At 43.4% G+C, this 23,745-nt stretch overlaps 1 protein-coding gene across 2 annotated transcripts; it reads right to left on the reverse strand.

Moving 5' to 3' along the window:
* Positions 1–392: 392 nt before the first annotated feature.
* Positions 393–13,091, reverse strand: MLANA (melan-A). Of its 2 annotated transcripts, XM_073652422.1 has the most exons (5): positions 12,967–13,091; positions 10,029–10,144; positions 3,945–4,041; positions 1,920–2,024; positions 393–701 (listed from the first exon to the last, which is right to left on the reverse strand). In XM_073652422.1, the coding sequence occupies exons 2-5, from the start codon at positions 10,109–10,111 to the stop codon at positions 633–635; spliced, it is 354 nt and encodes a 117-aa protein (XP_073508523.1). In that variant the 5' UTR covers positions 10,112–10,144; positions 12,967–13,091; the 3' UTR covers positions 393–632. The 2 variants fall into 2 exon arrangements, with proteins under 2 accessions (XP_073508523.1, XP_073508512.1); XM_073652411.1 differs by lacking the exon at positions 12,967–13,091 and having other exon boundaries at positions 10,029–10,171.
* Positions 13,092–23,745: the final 10,654 nt, after the last annotated feature.

The raw sequence follows: 23,745 nt of genomic DNA on the forward strand, positions 1-23,745 counted from the left end.
GCTCATCACTAGTAGTTTTATTTTCCCTGGCTACTATGTAAACTACTGTAGTCATAGGCAACAGGGAAATATGGTTCAAGATAGCCTGGTTATTTAGGGGTTGGGGAGGCTTTTTGCCCCACACACATCATTATACAGGAAAGAATGCTCCATGACTTTTTCCCCCTGTAAACCCCCCTGGCACCTGTTCAGGTCTTCAAGAAAAATGCTTGAGTTTACCCATTGATTTCCATTAAACTCGTTACTCAAGTCCAGCCCATCCAAGCATCAGACCTTCTCTATTCAAGTACCAAGCACTTGAGCATTTTAATGCTCAACCACCACTAGTCATTATGATACCTTTGATCTCCCGCCTGCCATCAACAATTACTTGTGGACCTACAGCATAGAGGTTATACAATGATTGACAGCAAGAAACACTTTACATATAGTGAAGAAACATGGTGGTTATTTGGCAAAAATTACTTTACTAGCATTTAAAGACCCTTACACCAATACACCCAAAGCTAGAATTATGGTAGGTTTTCTAGTCTTACATTTTAACAATATTTTAGTTTATACAAATTTCAGATACATATATATATGACTTATGGTGGCCATGAACCAGATGAGTATTTTTGCCTGTGCTCATTTCATGGAGTATAAGGTGGTGGCTGAGTCTCTCCAACAATTTTCTCATATGCAGGTGGTGCACCAGGTACCTATCGTGAAGTGGAAGAAAAAAAAAAAAAAAAAAAAGCAATTTAGTTACATCACTCGAGTCAGTGGTTGAACAGAACAGACCACTCAAGGTAAAATATTTTGAGCCCGATTCAAAGCATTTATGCCAATAGTCTGATGTAAAGCCTTGAAAAGATATTACAGCCTCCAGTTACACAAAAACTGACAGTGTTCATAGCATTTTTGCCCAGCTCTGATCAGGTGGGTGGAGCTGGGTTGTGGCAACCGCCATTGGTTGAATTCATGATGAGAATCGGTGTCAACTACACCAGATTTTACTCCAGCAGGGACTTGAATATGACTTGTGGCAAGGCGCACAGGTGTATGCCACTCGTTCGGTGCTCGGGATTCATGAACAGACCTATGCCTGTTCATGAATCAAGAATGAACGACTTCAGTTTTGATTCATCAGGCCTTTTATCTTGACCTTGCAATTTCCCTTCCCTTATTTAAAGCCATTAATTTTATTCTTTCATCCCCATAGCTGTATGATGGTGCTTGTGGGACAACTTGTACTTTTGAATGACACCATTTTATCATATGATGCACTGGAAAGTGGGAAACAAGTTTTAGGCATGTTGAAATTGCAAAAAAATAATTCCACATTTTATATACCATGCTTACTATATGATAGAAGTGACCATCCAATATGATTCACCAGGTCAGTACAAGTATGCAGATACCAAGTATATAGGTTTGTTATACAAGTGGTGGCAGGGAAGAACAAACTGCTTATGTTGCCATTTTGAGACCAGTAGTGTTCTCATCTTCCGGGGCTGATGTTTGGATCACCTCTTACTGCACTGTTGGCCAAAAATGTAGTTCTGGCTTTTTTGCTCATTAAATAATGAAAACACACATACAAAATAGAAGGCTACTCTCCCAATCTCATCGCAGAACTGTTACTATAAGGCTACGGCCCCACTATCAGTATTTCTCAGGAGTGGGAGCCAAAACCAGATGAGGAACAATCAGAAGAGGTATAATAGAAACAAGTCACCAATTCTGCATTTCTCACCCACTCCTGATTTTGGCTTATGAAAGTAGGGTTGTGGCCTAAGACTGAAGTCTGCAGGTGTCTTCAGTGCTTTGGCTTCCATCTCACAGGCAGACAGGGTTGCAATACAGCAGAGCTATGAGCTGCAGAAGGGAAAAAAAAATAAATAAAGAGGGGGTAGTTATAGAAACTAAAAAGTTACCACATTGTTCAGAGTGTTGTAATCCTGTAAAGGCACTTTACATTCTCCAGTTTCTCGGGATGCACCCATCATAGATCTGATTGCAGCTGGACTAAAGTGGTGGGTCTAAACAGAACAAAAATAAAAACACTGACACCAAGTTGGCTATACAAGATTTTCTCAAAAGTGTACATCTGGGAGAGAAGAGATTATCCATCCAGCCATAAGATAAGGGTTAATTTGCTGACTATTGGAGGTCCAACCTCTGGGACCCTACACACCTCTGTCCAGAATTAAGTGGAGGTGCACATGCTCAGCCCTTTTCCTGAGGCTTGGAGAAGTTTAAACAGCACTCAACAGGATGCCTTCTGGATAGGTGATAAATATCAAGGTCTGTATGTAGCATTTAAGAAAAAAAAAAAAAAGTTTTGAATTTTTTTATATTTTGATTAGATTGGACTTATGAACACTGAAACCACATTGGGGGGGGCGTGTGACTAGTTAAGCTTTTTTTCACTTTACTGTATTAATCCCCTTTGTTGACTTGAACCTACACGATCATCTGATTTTTTGCCACACTATTGCTGCATATAGTAAAAAAAAAAAAAAAAAAGATTTTTATTGAAGCCCAGCTACAGGCTGTGTTTCAAAGGAGTTCCATGATTAAAGGCAGAGGTCTTCAATAAACTCCCTGCTGTCATAGCAACCCATTGGTGCCTTGCAAGAGAGTCATGAGGGAACATAGAATGATGTGCCCCCATGCTGGCTCAGTGTTCATGCCACCATCAGTTTGACAGGTCAGTCACAGGCAGAGCTCTGCTACACCTGTGGGTGTTAGAGACAGGTATAGGCTGTGTGTCCCAGCCATTATATGCCGAATATGGGGCAGGTTCACCCCCCATGAGCCCGCTCTATACACCCACTACTGAACTGCACAAGAGGCGCAGATGTCGTTGAGGGGCAATACTATGGAACTCTACAACCATTTAAGGACTCTTAACAGAGTCCACATGTCATCTTCTGGTGACCAAGCATATAGCATCTGATGCAAGAACATTGGATCCGATATGCTGATGACCCTCAGCTCCTGTTCTGCTGCAAGCGTGAGCCAAGTGTCAGTGCCATGATCCTGGGGGGGGGAATCTGAGCACAGCTGTGGAGGAGACAGAAAGTAAATTTCTCCATTGTCTGTCTCGGGTGACATGCAAGTGCAGTCCGATGTTCCACACACCCATAGACTTGTATGGGTGCATATGAGTGGAGTCTCACTACCAATCACACCATGCTGCAATTTTTCTCATTCCGATTTGACATTAGAGAACAATTGCAGATCCGCACTGCCCCCATAGTATAACAGCGGGCAGAGGGCTATGCAATGTTTTATCGCATAGCAGTTGGCTGTGTTATAAGCTTTGTGCGACTCCAGCCTTAGTTTCAGGCAAGGCTCAGATGGCCATACTAAACTTTGCTCAGTTAAACCTGCAATCTGATTCTCTGTGCTGCTAGAGGCTCTTGCTATGCCATCTTTAAATCATTTTCTGTGAAAAGCTCTAATTCAGGTGGCCTACAGTTTGAGCAACTGTTCATTTTAAGAAAAGTTTAATGTGTGGCTGTCTAAACAGAGCAACTGCAGGGATGTGATGGGTACACTTTAAAAGACAGACATCCAGTCCACTTAAAGTTATGCCCCCCCCCCCTATTAAATTCTTCATAGGAGTCTCTACCTTCCTTCCAGTAAGCCATAAAGGAGCATCAGTTCCAAGTCTTAATTTTGTCTTGCACGAAGTATAGCTGAAAGACTATGGATCTGGGCTATTAGGATTACTGACGTGCAAAGAGGTCCGTAACAAAGGTGAAAGACTGCACCAAGAGTGAAATTCTGTACTTTTTTTTTTTTTTTTTTTATAACAAATGGAGTTAGTGATTCTTTGTTAGGCAGTCCCTAGCCTAGTTTTTTTCCCCCCGAAGTTGTGCATGTCTATTACACACATTTTAGCCAAAATGTTAGAAAAAAAAAATAAAAATCATAAATTATGCAATTCTTACCTTAAGCATTTTGTAGCCATTTCTTCTCTTGAAATACCAGCAGCCAATGATCAAAACAAGGGCAGCTATAATAGCAAGAATTGCAATTCCAGTAGTCCTAGAAAATATAATGGCAAGAACATTTCAAAAGTTTTATAAAAGATACTATGGACCAATTGATTTCACGGTGCTTTGGAAAGCACTCAGTCCCACAGAAATGCAAATACAGTGTGGTGGCTGACAGCTGGATATTCATATCAGAACCTAGAGGTACACTAGATGTGCAGGTTTTGTAAAAAAATATAAGCTATAACTTACACATCCAGAATTTCTAAAACTAGTCCACGAGACTCATGTGGTGGTATTGTCCTTACATTTTACAACATATTAAACCCAGTCTGCAGCTCATCAAAAGACTTGATCCATTTTGGTTCCCTGTTTGCTTAATCCATAAACATTACAAAATGGTTATATATTTGTAGCTGGTGTAAAATTGGATTTTCTAGACATGAAATTATAGAATCACACTGACCATATCTACATTTTACAAGCAGATCCAGATTTTAGACATTAGTGCAAGGAAACCTAATTTATGCAATGTTCTGAAGTTTTTTTTCTATAATCCAAACGAAAAGAAAAATGCACAAAATTATGACAATTTAGAGAGATATTACACATTTATATGACTGAGTAACAGGTGCAAACTCAGAACTCTGACCCCCAGAGGAAGGAATCGCCAAAACAAGCTTTGGGAGTAAAGTCATTGCAGGGACCCAGGAATGTTCTGCGGTATGAAATTTTGATTTGTTTCATGCAATGCACATGCACTTTACTTTTGCCACTTCGCTACCTAAACCCAGCCAAGATATCTTATGCATTTACAATTTATATATTTAAAATTTACAGTTAAACTTTTGTAAATGCTATCCTTGTGCACCACAATAAAAATGTATATTTTAGAGAGCCAATTTTGACCTCAAGTAACCTGTCACATGAAAAAAAAAAAAATTCCAAGGCCGGTTTCACACATCCACATATCTCCAGTATCCGTGTGTCCGAGTGTCACACATGTGGCAACCATGTGCTGCATCAGGATCACATGGACAGGTGCCTGGGAATCAGTGCTACAGGTAGCGCTGTTCCCAAGCACCAGGTGCTGAACACTGCTGTCATAATGGTTCACAGCCAGCACTGTGATCAGCAGGGACTATGATGAGGGTAGTACAGTCTGATCCTGCAGTGTCCACCTGTGTAAAAATAAAATCCTTACTCACCTCTAGGTATCCCTCGCTGTATCTATGCGACCACTGCTGCCGAGGAGAGTGAGTGGCTCCGGGGCTGTGCTCAGTGAGTAACAGGACACTGCCCCAGAGCGGCTCATTCTCCACAGCTCCTTGGCAGCAGCCGTCACAGATTACAGCAGGGGACACCTAGGAGAGATGAGTATAAGGGTATGTGCACACGATGTTTCACTGCCTGTGGCCCCCCCCCCCCCCCAACACTGCTGGCAGCTTCTGCTCAGTATGCTAATGAACAGAGGCTTTCCCCCCCCCCTACATGCAGACTTTCCCCATAGAGTTTAGGACTATGGGAAAAGTCTGCATGCAGGACCGCTGGAGAATTTGACATGCTGCATGTCAGTTTCCACAGGGGTACGAAGACGCATGGGATTTGTAGAAATCCCATCCACTATGCTACTGTACATCAGGCCACTGTGGATTGGGCACAATGCAAGTGCACCATGTTCAATCCGCAGCAAATACTGATCATGTACACAAAATAAAATATCCTTTGGGCGTTTTTTCATACACACCATGAGAACACTACCCTCATCATTGTCCTTGCTGGTGCTGATCAGCACCAGCAGAGAACCACGATGAGTGCAGTGTTTAGCACCTGGCACTTGAGAACAGTGCCAACTGTAGCACTGATTCCCAAGTGCCAGTATGTGTCACACAGATGTCAGTGTGGTACATTTTGCGGACCACGTATCCGCAAAAAAAAAACAACTTGTCTGTAGAGCACATGGACACGGTCTGTTAAAGCACACCAAAGTGTGCACAGACCCATTCATTTGAATGGGTCTGCGTGTGTCAGTGTCTCTGGTATGTGTGGAAACTGTCACCACTAGTACCAAAGATATGGACATGTGAAAGAGCCCTTAATCTGAAGGTTAACATTCTGTGTAGTGAGGCAGATTGAGTGATGGGCAGCACAGTGGCTCAGTGGTTAGCATTGTTTTGCAGCACTGGGGTTCTGAGTTCAAATCCCACCAAGGACAACATCTGCAAGGAGTCCCTGTGCTTTTGCATGGGTTTCCACCCACACTGATGGCGCTATATAGGCCAACCACACTTGTGCACTAAACACTGCCAGGACAGATTGAAGCCAAAATGGCTTCATCTGCTTCATTCTAGCTTGAGTGACTATTGTAACAGTTTCTAGGCAGATCAGCACTCTGATTTCTGGGACCTTATTGTGACTACTGGCAAAAAAAGGTGATGCGCTTGCATGGAGAGGAGGTCACAGGAGTGGGTATAACACTTTGGTGCTCTAGTAGTCTGCTGTGGGTTTTCAGCCTGGAAAACCTGAGAATAGTTATAACAAATGTTAGCCATAAAGCATTTAGTAATGCTGCAGAATCTGCTTGGAAAATGAGCTGCAGTAGTTTAAGGAGTGGTCCACTACTTTTTTTTTTGAATTGCCTTAATGTATTTAGCATATAGCCATAAGTTTTTGTAAATACCCTTCGTTATATATTGTCTGTGAGCGGTGCTATCACGTGACACCCCGGCTCTGACATCCGCTGATGTCAAGTGAAGCCAGAACTTGACATCAACGGAAGAAACCCTGGGGGGGGGGGGGGGGAATCACGTGATGCTTGTGAGCGGCCAGTGATAGCACAACGCACCGACACCCTCAATAAAAAGGAGTGGTTCTGCAGGTGGGGACCACATCTGTGCTTTCTGGCTGATGTTTTGGTCACTTTTGAATGTTGGTTGTGCTTTCACACTCGTGGTAGCACGAGACAGACTCTACAACCCACAGAAGTTGCTCAGGTAGTGCAGCTCATCCAGAATGGCACATCAATGCAAGCTGTGGCAAGAAGGTTTGCTGTGTCTGTCAGCGTAGTGTCCAGAGGCTGGAGGCGCTGCCAGGAGACAGGCCAGTACACCAGGAGATGTGGAGAGGGCAACAACCCAGCAGCAGGACCGCTACCTCTGCCTTTGTGCAAGGAGGAACAGGAGGAGCACTGCCAGAGCCCAGCAAGATGACCTCCAGCAGGCCACAAGTGTGCATGTGTCTGCACAAACTGTTAGAAACTGACTCCATGAGGGTGGTATGAGGGCCAGACGTCCACAGATGGGGGTTGTGCTCACAGCCCAACACCGTGCAGGACGCTTGGCATTTGCTACAGAACACCAGGATTGGCAAAGTCTCCACTGGCGCCCTGTGCTCATCACAGATGAAAGCAGGTTCACACTGAGCACACGTGACAGAGTCTGGAGACGCCGTGGAGAGCGATCTGCAACATCCTTCAGCATGACTGGTTTGGCAGTGGGTCAGTAATGGTGTGGGGTGCCATTTCTGTGGAGGGCCGCACAGCCCTCCATGTGCTTGCCAGAGGTAGCCTGACTGCCATTAGGTACCGAGATGAGATCCTCAGACCCCTTGTGAGACCATATGCTGGTGCGGTTGGCCCTGGGTTCCTCCTAATGCAGGACAATGCCAGATCTCATGTGGCTGGAGTGTATGAGCAATGCCTTCATCTTGCAGGAACTGAAACTATGGACTGGCCCACCCATTCCCCAGACCTGAATCCGATTGAGCACATCTGGGACATAATGTCTTGCTCCATCCACCAACGTCACACCACAGACTGTCCAGGAGTTGGCGGATGCTTTAGTCCAAGTCTGGGAGGAGATCCCACAGGAGACCATCTGCAAGCTCATCAGGAGCATGCCCAGTTGTTGTAGGGAGGTCATACAGGCACATGGAGGACACACACAGCCTCATTTTGACTCGTTTTAAGGACATTACATCAACGTTGGATCAGCCTGTAGTGTGTTTCTACACTTTAATTTTGGGGGAGACTCCAAATCCAGGCCTCCATTGGTTAATAAATTTCCATGCGATTTTGTTGTCAGCACATTCAACTTTGTACAGAACAAAGTATTCAAAGAGAATATTTAATTCAGATCTAGGATGTGTTCCCTTTATTTTTTTGAGTAGTGTACATTGGGGCAATTCAGAAAAGTAGTGGATAACTTCAAGAGCCTACCACTGTACTTTGTTTAAATACAACTTTCCACATTATCCACCCCCCCACCCCCTGTTATTTGATTGACAGCTCTGACTTCATAGAGAAGGGTGGAGATAAAAACCAAGCAGGTGAAAAGGTGTATATAAGCGATTGGCCCCACCATGAAGCACTGAGTGCCTGTACTTGGTTTGAACAGTTTTGTGCTGGCAGGGTCCCTTTAATCAATTTAGTTGAGTTCAATGGCATATCAACCCCCACTAGAACTCCTTATCCTTAATGCATGTTCCCACACTGAATATTTGGAGAGTCTGATCCCACAAATTCTCTGCACCCCTTAACTAAAAAAATTCAGTCACTTGTGTTTTTATAGTGCTCTTGATTTTTAGTATGGCGTTTCGAATGAAGCAGCTTTCTTGGGGGGGGGGGGGGGTGGCCATGAGTTTTCTTTAACTACCATCCACTTTGCTGGATCTGTAAGACGCTGCATTTTTGTACTGAAAGTCAAAAATGCATCATGGGGACTTATCCTAAATAGATTAATGTATTAAACTTCTAGAATGCCTTCTGTGTATAAGAAAATAATGCTTGACATGTTTATGCTAGTGTTAGGGTACATTCACAAGGGACAAATTGGAGAGAGAAAAAATTATATACCGTAGCTAATCAGCACCATGTGATCATACCTTCCAGCTACACCAACAAAACTGATCAGTTCTTAGACATTTAGTCTGTACTGATTCATTAGTCTGCACCACTGAATAGCGCATGCATTTGTTTTTTGCAACATACCATAGATTTGTGCTAAAACAGTTTCCCCATGTGCATTAGCACATTGCTTTTTAATGGTCATTGTCCATCCCACTGTGCACACGGACAACAGACTGAAAATGAGAGTTAACGTAGCCCTAGAGTGAATGATAAGTCTTGTGAAATATTCAATGGACTACACTAAAGGTGCGTATAGGACAACACAGAGTACATGTATAAAGTCTAATATCAGCATACGAGCTCTTATCAAATACGAAGGGGGGAACTGATCACACTTGCATTCCATATCAAAGCATCTTAACGAGAATATGAACACGTTATGGCTTCCATCCTTAAGACAATAAAAATGCTGCCATCACCAGCTATATGTAGTATTGCATCTCTTATTACTAACTACTAGTGCAAAAAGTGTATAAAAGAAACAAGGCAATGGATAAAGTAGCTTTAAATGGAGTCTCAGCAGCATGATGTAGCGACAGAACATGATGCCAGCTAGGCATCACTTACTCAGCTGCCTGCATTAGTTTTGATAAAGTCACTTTCCAGCTACAGAGCACCACTAGAAGATTAATAAATCTGACATGCAATCCTCAAATATTCAGGAGTTCTGTATAACCCCTTTTGGTGGGGGAGGGGGGTTACACAGAGCTCAGCATTCTGAACAGAGATCTGCAGAGAAAAAAAAAAAAACAAAAAAAAAAAAAACAAACACCCTTGTTGTGAATGCACGGTCAGGATTCACCGCACTCGTGAAAAATCCCAGTTTGTTAGTAATAAGTGGGAAATTATGGAACACTTACATAACTTTTGCGGTTGGGACTTTATAGGAAGTTAAGTCTTACGGTCAGAGAAATTCACTATAAATTACACCAGAAATTGAAGCACAAGTTCACTTTCTGGTAGAGCCATTTTTATTTTAGACTTTCCATCAGTATAGTTTTCTAGTTAAATACCAGAAATGCAATATGAAACAGTCTCCATAAAGTGTCCCCTTATAAAACACGTTTCATGTACTAATACGCATGCAGCTATAGATCTTCCAGACCATTTCCATCTAAACCAAGTAGACTTACTCCTCTGCACTGAGCCCCACGTGTGGCCGGCCTCTGCTGGCATTGTATGCCCCCGCTGTACGAGATGAACCAGGACGGGGCATTCTCCAGGGTTCACAGAACCAGCTTCTACTGATCTGCAAAACAGAATTGTTTAAAATCATCACTTAGCTCTTGACTCTCTTCTGTGATTCCTCCAGGAGAACACACTTAAATAGCCCTAGATAGCAGCTCAGGCATCCAATTAGTACAATTAGAGCATTGGCCCTATGTTAACCCTTTCAGCAAAGCACAGTATTTCTATTATCCTTTTCCTCTGATTCTTCCTCACCTGGTTTTGGCCATAGCCTTAGGAAAAAATCACGCATTTGTTTTAAGATGTGTTAATTTTGCACTTGACACACACTACATAGGGTTCTCGCACATACATTATATATATTTTTTTAGAAAATCTACACTTTTTTTCAAGTTTTTTTTTTTCACTTTTTTAAGCTTTTCTTTACAAATTGACAAAAATTAATGTGACCAGTTGTAAGCTCTAAATCAATAGTGAAATATAGAACTCACTACAACCAGTGCATTTGTCTGGCATTTTTTTAATACTTTTACATTATTTTTTTTTAATTCTAATTAATTCACACGCAGCATTTTTGCTGTGTTTTTTTTCTGCAGCCAAAACCTTCTCTCTTGGCCCATTTTTCAGCATTTTTGGTTGTGTTTTTTTGCATGTGGATTACATGTGTCGTTTGTCTACTGTACATGTTTAATAAAGTTAGTTATATTCACCATGGTGTTTTTGGCAGCGTTTTTTCTCATTGCTTTCTATGCGTGAAAACATGGTGCTAAAAAGCTGAAAGAATTGGCATGCTGCTGATATCAAAAATTCTCTAGTTCTCAAATTCAGTCAGGAAAAAAAAAGCAAATGTGTGCTTGAGATTTCTGAAATGTGTTTTTTTCAGCTTTTTTGAGCAAAGTAAAAAGTTTTTTTTGTGTTTTTGCTGCATTTTTGGTGAATAACGGTATGTGCCCACAATCTGAAAATGCTGTGGGTTTGACGCTGCGTATTTATGCAGCGTCAAACCCGCAGCGTCCAGATGTTACAGTATAGTGGATGGGATTTCTAGAAATCCCATGTCCACTATGTGTTCATCTGAGGCTGCGGATCACCCGCGAACACTGACATGCGGTGCTGCTTTCAGGACCATAGCATGTCAATTTCTCTTATGGAGTCGCAACAGAAATTTGACCACTAGAATGTATTGAATGTGGTAAATCCGCATGGTTCAGTGAACACATGTGGATTTACCTGCGTTCAATAGAACGCAGCGTTTTGGACGCAGCAAAAATATGTTGCGTCCAAAACACTGATACGTCCGGATCGTGGGTACAAAACGCTGCTACGTTCCCACGATGAGCTTTTGTTGAGCTTTTGATGTTGCAGAATTTCAGCACCATTTCTGCACCTATTATTTAAATTAGGTTACTTGTGTTTTTTATTGCGTTTTTGTGCGTGGTTTTTAACATGCGGTTTTATTGCATTTTTGTTGCTGCGATTTTTGTCTCTTTTTGGTGTGTCATGCTTTAAATAAAGCTACTTTGTTTTTGAAACTACCTGGTATTTCGTTTTGACAAAACTTTATTGATTTACTTAGGTGCGTTTACATGCGTTTTTGATGCATTTTGCCGCTTAAGTGCACTTAAAACATATGTGAGTTTTTTTACCTGCGGATTTTCCACACCTAATGCAAGTCTATGGGGAAAATTCAGCACAGAAAACTCAGCGTACACACAAGAGAAATTGACTTGCTGCGGGTCAGAAACACGCACCACAGGTCAGTTTATGCTGCATTAAAAACAAGCACAGTGGGCAGGAGATTTCTATAAATTCCATCCACTTTGCTGGAACTGTAAGCAAATATCCGCACTGTCACAAATGCAACAAAAGCTCATTGTGGGAACCTAGCCTAAATCTAACTTTATTAAACATGTACTATAGACAAATGACACATATAATCCGCATCAAAAAATGCACCAAAAAACAGTAAAAATGCAGCAAAATCAGTTTTTTAGAAGCAACTTCTTTTCTGCCAATGGACAGGTTTTGCCTGCAGAAAAAAAAAGCAGCAAAAAAAAAAACACTGGAAAAATGCTGCATGTGAACATAGCATGCACTAGTTATAGTGCTTTTTTTTTCTCAAGCTCTTTTCACCAGAACAGAAAAAAAAGAAGAAAAAATGCAAATCAGAATATAACAAAAAGGATAACAAAAATTCTTTACAAGCCCCCCAAAAATTGTGCTATATAGCTCTGTGTGAAGGAAATAGAAATGTATATTCAGATGTTTCGGTTTAGATGCAGTTAAAAGCTCATCAGAAAAAGGTTTCACAGATGACATATGTAAAATAAATGAGCAGCAAAAACTCTTGCAGTTTGTCAAATGCATTTTTATCATTAAGATGTAACAGCACTTTAACCACAACGTCTAACTATACCCTCAAACTGAAATATTCTATCCTTCCTTCCACCATATTCTTTCAGTCCTTAGGCATAGCTTCTAGATGTACATAAAGGAGTATGTGAAATGTCGTGTACAATGTGTTGTACACAAGATTAAAAATGTTCTTCACAATTCATAATGTGCACTTTAGAAATACAATCCTAATTCTGAAAACCTGCCGCAGAAGTTTAGTGTAACTGATTGATTACTGAATGGATCGGTGGCACAGGCTTCAAAGGCTGCAGATTTTATGGCAAATCAAAATAATAAGTTTTCAAAATCAATTTAGCCGCACATTTTTAGGGACATGCAATGCAAATTGTTATTGTCTAAGATAGACAGGGATTGCTTTGGTTCAAATGACTTCAGACTAAATAAAAAGAAACTGACGCTAATTCAATTTTTCTGTAAAATAACCAAATAAATGAAAATGTTATTTTCAAGAGAATGGATTGCTCTTACCTCTTAGTGAAGTTCTTTGTTTCTGGGCATAGATACTACTTTGCTCTCTTAGTCTTGTTGGAATCTTGTGATGGTCACGTGTTGCACTCAAAGAAAACCCTTTGATATGTTTTAATGAGCGTGAAAGCTAAAGTCATCCATCCCTTCTGAATGCCTTCCAGAACACATTCCCTACTAATACTTATATTAATTAAAAAACTACTACAAGTTTAGGCGAGATTTGCACCATATCTGTGGGGTTCACTTGGCATGTAAGCAGGAAAATCTCCAGGTTTAGGGTCTTTTTCAGGCCTGGATCTCTCCTGAAAAAGCACTAAAAAATACCAACAAGAATGAACTAAAGATTATAAGTGATATATGTCGATACATCAGAATACTGATGAATACAGCAATGACTATGAACTTAAAATGATGATAATTAGAATAAGATTATGTAAAAGCTCCTTCAGCTTAAAAAAAAAATCACAGATGCTTGGACTGTGTTGGAATTTGAGGTCAGTTTGGCAACCCTGGTGCACATAAGCTTTAACCCCTGTTTTTTCATTTTCATTTTTTCCTCCCTTTCTTTCAAGAGCCATAACTTTTTCATTCTTCCATTCACATATATGTATGGGGCTTGTTTTGTGTAAGACAAGTTGTACACTATTCATTCTACCACGTAAGCAAGAAAAAAATTCCAAGTGAAGTGAAATAGCAAAAATAGTGAAATTCCACAATTGTTTGTTTTTTTCATTTACCATGTTCACTACATGGTAAAAATGACCTGGTAATATGATTCTCCAGGTCAGTACGAGATACCAAACATACCATACCCCCAGAAGAAGGCAGAGTGCCGAAACGTGCATCAGGGCAGGCTACACCACCCACAGGAGGTAAGAACTTGTACCAGATGTGCTTTCTATCTATGTTTGTAGATATCTATGTCTGTAGATATTTTATTACCCTGCTCTCCATGAGATTCAAGATGCTAGTATTAAGATATAGCTAAGTGATTGATTGCCTAGTTTAAGAGCACAATGTGACTATCTCCCTAAATAGCTGCTTGGTGGGTGTGTGGCGCCACTTTTTACCACTTTTTCATGTTATTTTTGTGATTTTTGTATTCTTTAATAAAGATTTATGTATATTGTTCACTATATGCGTGTACATTTTTATATATGAGATACCAAACATGTATATATATTTTTTTATTTAAATGGTTGTCCAGGCTTGGGACAAAAAGTTGCAGTAACTTTATGTGTCTGCAGACTGCCAAATCATTACAGCATGCGGTGTACTATAACAATTACCATACATATGCAATTTCCATACTTGCAATCATGTGCCGAATAGATGCATACAGCTTCTCAAAAGAGAGAAACCAGATGAGTCTAGTTGGCAAATGACCGCCATTACGCAAATAACGTAATATATGTGATGACCGCCCGTAGCATGGGGAAAACTGGAAATCATGACACAATTTGGCAGTTTGCAGTGCCACAGTTTGACTGCAGGCTTTTGTCCCAAGCCTGGACAGCCCATTTAAGAGGCATGCATATTACAATATGGTACACATTTGACTGGGAAGCAGAAGACCTACATAACAGTCAGGTGCACTTTTTAATAAAGATGAATGTCACTTCTGACACACCCGTGACAGTACTGCCCCCCTCTACGAGTGGCCCCCGGACACTAAGGACCGGGTTTCTCAGGATAAGAGGTGTGGAATAAATGAACCAACCTGGGAGTGTTCACCTCTGATGCTGAAACCCACATCCTCTCCTCTGGACCATAACTCTTCTAGTGCACCAAGTATTGCAGAGAACAATGTTGAAGACAAGAATCTACAATCCTCGAAATCTGGAACTCTAGATTACCATCAACCATTACTGGGGGCGGTGGTAGAAGTGAGGGCTAAAGAGGTTCCACATACGTCTTGAATAAGGACCTATGGAACACGTTGTGGACCTTAAGGGCCTGAGGAAGTTCAAGATGAAACGCTGCTGGGTGTTATGATCTGCAACTAAGTACTAAGGAAAGAAAGGGGTAAGCTATCCCTACGGTAAGACTAAGCTGAATCCCTACGATGTAGCGGGTTGCCTGTTCCTTGCGAACAGACCCACCTTAGTCCTCGGCTAGTCTGAACGAAGACCTATAGCATAAAGGAAGGGGTCCCTAAAAGAACTAAGGACTGGAACAAAAATGGGACACCTCCTGAACAGAGAAGGTTGTTGCAGAACACAAAAAGATAAACTGACAAAAAGGTACTAGAGGTCCCAGAATGACCAAGCAAACTGACAGAGATAGGCACAGAAGCACCTTGCTAGCAAAACAGTCAAACAACACTGTAGTCCAGCACAGCCAAACGATCGGAGCTGGAATATATAGGCAGATGGTCACGTGACCGCAAAACACAAGATGGAAAAAACAAACAGGAGGGTTCTAACAGTACCCCCTCTTTTATGAGGATCCTCCGTATCCTCCAGGCCCAGGCCTATCCGGAAACCTCTTGTGGAAATCTCTAACAAGCCTAGGAGCAGAGACATCATCCCCCCTTACCCAGGAGTTATATTCGGGACCGAAACCCTTCCAGGAGACAAGATACTGTACTCTCACTCTATGCCATCTAGAATTCAAGATACGAGAAATTTCATATTCGCCGTCTTCCCCCACAGGAGGAACTGTGACAGTGGCATCCCTATCTGATACATCAGCCTTTTTCAACAAGGAAACATGAAACACAGGATTAATCTTCCAGAAAGTAGGGACATCCAACCTAACCGCAGACGGGTTAACAACCTGAAGCACTTTAAATGGACCCACAAACTTAGGACCCAGTTTTTTAGAGGGAATCCTCAACCGCAAGTTCCTTGAGGACAACCAAACCATGTCACCCACAGTAAACAAAACCTCCTTACGTTTCCTGTCAAAATACTTCTTGGACTTCTTGTTAGCCTCTTGAAGGTTGCAACGTACATTAGTCCAAACTCTCTCCAAATCACCGGAAAAATTCTCCTCCTCCGGCACCGCCGACCCCAATTTGGAGAACGAACCAAAAGACGGATGTCTCCCAGTACAACAACAAAAAAAAGGAGAATACCCAGCTGAGGAGGATGTATGATTATTAAGAGCAAATCCTGAGAGAGGCAGAAACTCAGACCACACCTCTTGATTGTCCGCCACAAAACAACACAAAAACTGTTCTACATCCTGGTTCTTTCTTTCAGTCTGTCCATTAGACTCAGGATGATACCCAGACGAAAATGACAAATGGACTCCCAACCTGTCACAAAAAGCACGCCAAAAGCGAGCCACAAGCTGAGGTCCTCTATCAGAAACAATATCCGTGGGAACGCCATGAAGCTTGACAATCTCCTTAACAAACGCCTTAGCGAGTGTCTTGGCGCAGGGCAACTTAATGAATGGAACCAAATGACACATCTTACTAAAACGGTCCACGACCACCCAGATGACAGTAAAACCCTCGGACACAGGCAGATCAGTAATAAAATCCATTGTGAGATGCGTCCAAGGCGCACTAGGAACGTCCAGAGGGCAAAGCAACCCCGCAGCAGGAATATGTGAAGCCTTTGACCTAGCACACACAGTACATTGACGCACCCACTTGATGACTTTTTTCTGCCTTCTAGGCCACCAAAAACTGCGACTGATAAGTCTCTCAGTCTCAGAAATTCCTGGATGACCTGCCAACCGAGACTCATGACACTCCACAAACAAATCTCTCCTAAAGGTTCTAGGCACGAACAACCTCCCATGGGGAGTGTTAGATGGAGCATCATCTTGAGCTTTCAGAATCCCATTCTCCAAAACAGAGTCCAATGCCGCCACCACAACTTCTTTCTGTAAAATGCTCTTCTCCTCCTCGGAACCGACCGTAGGAGAGAAGCTGCGAGATAAAGAATCGGCTTTAACATTCTTAGTACCAGGGATATAGGTAACAGAAAAATGAAACCGAGAAAAAAAAGTGCCCACGGGCATTCAAATTCTTATGATCTGTGAAAACCTGAATAGGAAATCTAGCGCCTTCCAAAAAATGACGGCAATGTTCAAACGCGAGTTTAATAGCCAGCAACTTCCGATTTCCAACATCATAATTCAGTTCGGTTTCCGAAAATTTTTTCAAAAAGAAGGCACAAGGATGTACTCCATCCCTGTTCTCCTGAGACAAAACTGCTCCGACCCCCGCCGATGAAGCATCGACCTCGACCAAAAAAGGCTTGGTCTCATCAGGCTGCATAAGGATAGGGGCAGAACTGAACCTCTCTTTGAGATACTCAAACGCTTCAATGGCCTCAGTAGTCCACTGGACCGTATTCGCACCTTTCCTCGTGAGATCGGTTAGAGGCTTAACAATTACAGAAAAATTCTTAATGAATTTCCTTTAATAATTGGCAAAACCCAAAAATCTCTGTATAGATTTCAAACCAATAGGCCTAGGCCATTCCTGCACAGCTTGAACCTTCACCGGGTCCATCTCAAAGCCCTCGCTGGAGACAATGTAGCCCAAAAAACGAATTTTCTGCACAGCGAACTCACAGTTCTCCAGTTTAGCAAAGAGTGAATTATCACGCAATAACTGCAAAACTTCACGTACACTCTGCCAATGGGACTCTAGATCTGGCGAATAAATCAAAATGTCATCTAAATACACAACCACATTCTTACCAATCAAAGGTCTCAGAATGTTATTAACAAGGTTCTGAAAAAATGCAGGTGCATTGGTAAGACCAAAAGGCATCACCAGATTCTCAAAATGAGCTACCGGAGTGTTAAAAGCAGTTTTTCATTCATCACCCTCCTTCACTCGTAACAAATTGTATGCCCCCCGCAGATCAATCTTAGATAACCACTTGGCCCCCACTAACTGGTTAAACAAGTCAGGAATTAACGGCAATGGGTAGGAATTGTGTACGGTAATCTTATTAATTTCACGAAAATCCAGACATGGACGTAAACCCCCGTCGTTTTTTTTAACAAAGAAAAATCCAACTGCCACAGGCGACTTAGAAGGTCTAATGTGACCAGCAGCCAGACTAGTCTGTATGTACTCCTCCAAGGCCTTTCTTTCAGGGATAGTCAGATTAAACAAGTGACTATTGGGAAGAGTAGCTCCCGGAACAAACTCAATGGCGCAATCATAATCCCTATGAGGAGGTAAAACTTGCGACTCCTCCTCTGAAAAAACCCTCCAAAAATCTTGAATAGGTACAGGTAATTCCCCTTTTTCCACAGCTGCAATGCGACCATTACAACATTTATCATAGCACTTCGGACCCCAACCTCCATCGGTTCTCCACCGTCTGAGGAGATTTTCTGGGGACTAGGACCTGGCATTACAGGAGTCTTTACCTCATTCTGCCTAGATCTCAGCCTCCTATCCACACGAACAGCTAATTGCATGGCATCCTGCAGAGTCTCAGGTGCGGGGAATGCAATTAGCAAATCCTTAACCCTTTCACTCAGACCAGCAAGAAATAGACATTTCAGAGCAGGATCATTCCATCTGACTTCTGAAGCCCACCTTCTAAAGTGTGTGCAATAAATCTCAACATCATCTGACCCCTGATTCAAACGCGTGAGTTCTGCCTCAGCAGATGAGATTCGATCAGGATAGTCATATAATAGACCCATAGCAGAAAAAATTCTTCCATCGACCTTAAGCATGGATCATTAGGTTGGAGAGAAAAGGCCCACCCTTGTGGTTCATTGCGCAAAAGTGACATAATAAAACCAATGGGCTGTGATTCATTCTCAGAGGGCCTTGGTCTCAAACGAAAATATAACAAACAAGCATTTTTAAAGAAAAAAAAATCTTGCTGTTTACCATAAAAAAACATCAGGCAGTCCTACCTTGGGTTCCACAAAATGCGCACCAGAACAGCTACTCACGTGTTGCTGGAGCTCGGCCACCTCCAGATACAATTCCTGCAAGCGTTGAGCCAAATCCTGGACGGAAGCCATACTGATCCCCGAATTTCTTTCCTTTTAGTTTTTTTGAGCTGGACTTACTGTTATGATCTGCTATCCCTACAGTAAGACTAAGCTGAATCCCTACGATGTAGCGGGCTGCCTGTTCCTTGTGAACAGACCCGCCTTAGTCCTCGGCTAGTCTGAACGAAGACCTATAGCATAAAGGAAGGGGTCCCTAAAAGAACTAAGGACTGGAACAAAAATGGGACACCTCCTGAACAGAGAAGGTTGTTGCAGAACACAAAAAGATAAACTGACAAAAAGGTTCTAGAGGTCCCAGAAGGACCAAACAAACTGACAGAGATAGGCACAGAAGCACCTGGCTAGCAAAACAGTCAAACAACACTGTATTCCAGCACAGCGAAAAGGGCGGAGCTGGAATATATAGGCAGATGGTCACGTGACCGCAAAACACAAGATGGAAAAAACGAACAGGAGGGTTCTAACACTAGGTTAATGACGGCAGTTATTTTATAGGGACCAATAAACCTAGGTCCCAGCTTCCAATAAAGAACTTTCAATCTTATATTCCTGGTAGACAACCACACAAAGTCATTCACATTCAGGTCCGGACCTGGCAAGCGTTTTCTGTCAGCCATACATTTATACCTGTCTCCCCTGATCTTTAAATTACTCAGAACATCCCGCTATACCGAGGAGAGCGACGAAGCAAACTGTTCCTCCTCAGGAATTCCAGAAGCTCCTCCCCCGCTAAAGGTACCAAATTGAGGGTGGTAACCGTATGCACCGAAGAACGGTGACCTGCCAGTGGATTCTTGTCAATGATTATTAATGGCAAATTCTGCCAGCGGTAAGTAAGATGCCCAATCCTCCTGATTTTCAGAGACGAAACACCTGAGCTAGGTCTCCAAATTCTGATTGACACGCTCGGTCTGTCCATTCGACTGAGGGTGGAAGGCAGAGTAAAAGGACAGCTGCACCCCCAGTCGAGAACAGAATGCCTTCCAGAACTTGGAATCAAACTGGATCCCCCGATCTGACACCACATGGAACCCCGTGAAGCTTCACAATCTCATTTATGAACACCTGAGCAAGTGTCTTGGCATTTGGAAGTGCAGGTAAAGCGACAAAGTGAGCCATTTTACTGAACCTATCTGCAACCACCAAAACCACTGTTTTTCCTGCAGAAACAGGTAGGTCAGTAATAAAATCCATGGACAAGTGTGTCCATGTCCTACTAGGGATAGGTAGCGGAAGAAGAGTACCAGACGGACGGATATGCGAAACCTTAGAACGTGCGCAAATATTACAAGCAGATACGTGTTCAATCACATCCCGATGCAACCCCGGCCACCAAAAATGATGAGAGAGGAGTACCGCGGTTGCCTTACCAACCTTACGGCGCAGATTGGATGGTACAAATAACCTTCCTGGAGGGCAGGAGGCAGGGGCGTCCCCCTGAGCCTCCAACACCTCACCCTCCACTTCAGGATATAATGCCGAAATGACTACCCCCTTCTGTAATATAGGGGCAGGGTTCTCATGGTCACCACCACCAGGGAAGCTCCGGGACAAAGCATCAGCCTTGACATTTTTAACCCCTTGGTGAAAAGTGACAACAAAATTGAACCTAGTGAAAAACAGGGACCATCTGGCTTTCCTAGGGTTGAGACGTTTAGCTGACTGGAGATATGACAGGTTTTAATGGTCAGTAATAACAGTAATAGGATGGACTGCCCCCTCCAATCAATGTCGCCATTCTTTGAATGCCAATTTGATCGCCAAAAGTTCCCTATTACCCATGTCACAATTTCTCTCAACTGAAGACAATTTTTTAGAAAAGAAGGTGCACCATTTACCAGGGGATGGATCCTGAGACAATACAGCCCCAACCCCCACATCTGACGCATCAACCTCCACAATAAAGGGCTGGAAAACATCGGGTTGACTGAGTATAGGTGCAGTGGCAAAATAATTCTTTAAAGAAGAAAAAGCCTGGAGGGAGGCCTCCGACCATTTGGAAAAATCAGACCCCTTCTTAGTCATGTCAGTAAAGGGTTTCACAGTAATTTTGGATGAATTTCCGTTAAAAATTAATAAAGCCCAGAAAACGTTGTAAAGTCTTCAGGTTCTCAGGACATTCCCAGACAAGGACTGCACGGATCTTCTCTGGATCAAACCGAAAACCCGAAGATGACAACAAGTACCCCAAAAACTGCACCTCCTGAATGGCGAAAACAAATTTTTTCCAGTTTGCCATAGAATTTGTTATCCCTTAATATCTGGAGCACCTGTTTAACATGCCCCCGATGTGTCTCCAAATTAGGTGAATAAACCAAAATATCGTCCAGGTAGACCACCACAAACCTCCTCACCAAATGATGGAAAATATTGTTTATGAAATGCTGGAATAAGTGCATTGGTCAAACCGAAAGGCATAACAAGACTCTCGAAATGCCCTTCAGGGGTATGGAACGCTGTTTTCCATTCGTCCCCTTCTCTGATTCTAACCAGATTGTAGGCTCCCATTAAATCAAACTTGGAAAATACCTTAGCGCCTACAACCTGGCTGAACAAATCAGGAATCAGAGGAAGAGGGTATGGGTCTCGGATGGTAATTTGATTTAATTCCCGGAAATCGAAACAGGGACGTAGACCGCCATCTTTGTTCTTCAAAAAGAAGAGCCCAGCCGCCACAGGCGAAGATGAGGGCCTAATGTGTCCCTTGGCCAGACTTTCCGCAATGAAATCCTTCATGGTTTGTCTCTCAGGGCCAGAAAGATTATACAGTCTGGACTTCGGTAGTTTAGCCCCAGAGGTCAGGTTAATAGGACAGTCATATGCAAGATGAGGTGGCAATTCCTGACACCCCCTCTCAGAAAAAACGTCCTCAAAACCAGATAGGAAAGCAGGTAATATTTCCGTAGTGACAGTAGCAAGGGAAATATCTAAACAGTTCTCATGGCAGTAATCTCCCCATTCAATGATCTCCATGGCTTGCCAATCCACTAACGGATTATGTTTCAACAGTCACGGACGACCCAGTACAATTGGTGTGGGAAGACTGTCCAGGACATTGCATGGGATTATTTCACAATGAACCGACCCCACCCTCAGTTTAACATTATGTACAATCTGAGTAAATGCTTTCTGTTCAAGTGGTGCTGAGTCGATGGCGAAGATGGAAATAGGCTTAGCTAAAGAATAGCAAGCAAGGCCATGAGCTTTCGCAAACTCAGCATCTATCATGCTGACTCCAGCAGTGGTGCTGGAGTCAGCATGATAGATGCTGAGTTTGCAACAAACACAGAAATTTTCTCGGTTTTGCTCTCTAGCACCACCTCTGCTGTCAGGACAAACCGGGAACTGCAGGTTGTCAACAAATGCACCCCTTGCTTATCCAACTCCAGACTACCGAGAGTTAATCGAGTCTCCTTTTGTTTAGGAATTGAAGGATAGGTCCCAATAAAATGTCCCTCTTTCCCACAAAAAAACATACACCTTTTTTCTTGCGAATCTCTGGGGGAACGTATGATGTAAAGGCGCCCCCTAACTGCATGGGTTCCTCCACCTCCCCCAGTACTGGTTCACAGCAAGACCGCTCCCCCGGCAAAGGTAAATAACCCCGACAAGAATATCCAGGAGAAGTTGGTTTCACCCGTCTTTCCCAAATGCGTCTATCAAGACGTATTGTAGCGTCGGCGTCCCTGCCTCCTGCTAGGCAGGGACGCCGTTCCCCTCACCTCTCCGCTCCGTGCCCGGCGTCCTCCTCCCGCTCTGCTGGCAGCGCGCGCTGCTTCCCGGTCACTGTGCTTAGGGCGCGCGCTCCCTCTCTCTTAAAAGGGCCGCGCGCGCCGTCCTAAGGAGTCCCCGGCCAATGGCCGGAGGATCTCACCATATATAAGGCACCTCCTCCAAAATGGAGGTGCCCGAGCAATGTTGTTGCAAAGCCTTTCAACTCTGCTTCAGCCCTCAGGTCCCGTTGCCAGCTTGTTTTCCAGTGCTGTCTACCTGCTTGCAATCCTGCGGTCCGACAGTCTGCCTACCAGCATCTGCCAGTCTGTCTATGAATCAGTCCGCCTGCGGACCAGGAAGTACCTGCCAGATACCTGTATGATACCTGCCTGATACCTGCCTGCCTGCCAGCCTGTCCAGAGACTCTTACCCGCTCACCTGGGAGCGCTCACCTGCTATCCGCCTGCTAGCCTACCTGGAGGCTTAGCCGTCACTTGCTGTGACCACCTGCCTGTCCAGAGACTCTTACCCTGCTGTCACTTGCTGTGACCACCTGCCTGTCCAGAGACTCTTACCCTGCTGTCACTTGCCGTGACAACCCGCCTGTCTAGAGACTCTTATCCTGCTGTCACTTGCCGTGACCCCTCGCCTGTCAAGAGACTGTCCCCGTCACTTGCCGTGACCTCCTGCCCTTCTACCCAGAGATTGTCCCTGTCACTTGACGTGACTGCCTGCCTGCTTTCCCTGGGAGCCACCCGCTTCCTTACAAGGACTGCCCCTTTGTATAGTAGCTCAGAGGTTCCACCTCCCAGACCCGTTACAGTTTGCTCGGGCCATGGAACCCGGTGGCACCCAAACTCCCTCGCTCTCGGACCTATGCCATGAACTGTCCCGTCAGAGGTCCCAACAGGAGTCCATCCGGAGCCACCTGCGTAGTGTTAACTCCCACCTGGACACACTGACTACCTCTTTGGGACCTGCTTCCAGTCGCACGACTCCTACCCCGGCAGCGTCGCTGCCCATCAATACCATGGCATCCCTTCCCGATCCCCGCCTTTCCGCCCCGCCTCGTTTTAGTGGAGATCCCGGTCAGGCACGGGGCTTCATTAACCA

The sequence above is a fragment of the Phyllobates terribilis genome, unplaced genomic scaffold (assembly GCF_046119375.1).
Source record: "Phyllobates terribilis strain yellow unplaced genomic scaffold, ASM4611937v1 Scaffold_1__5_contigs__length_1240528914, whole genome shotgun sequence".
Taxonomy (NCBI): Eukaryota; Metazoa; Chordata; class Amphibia; order Anura; family Dendrobatidae; genus Phyllobates; species Phyllobates terribilis.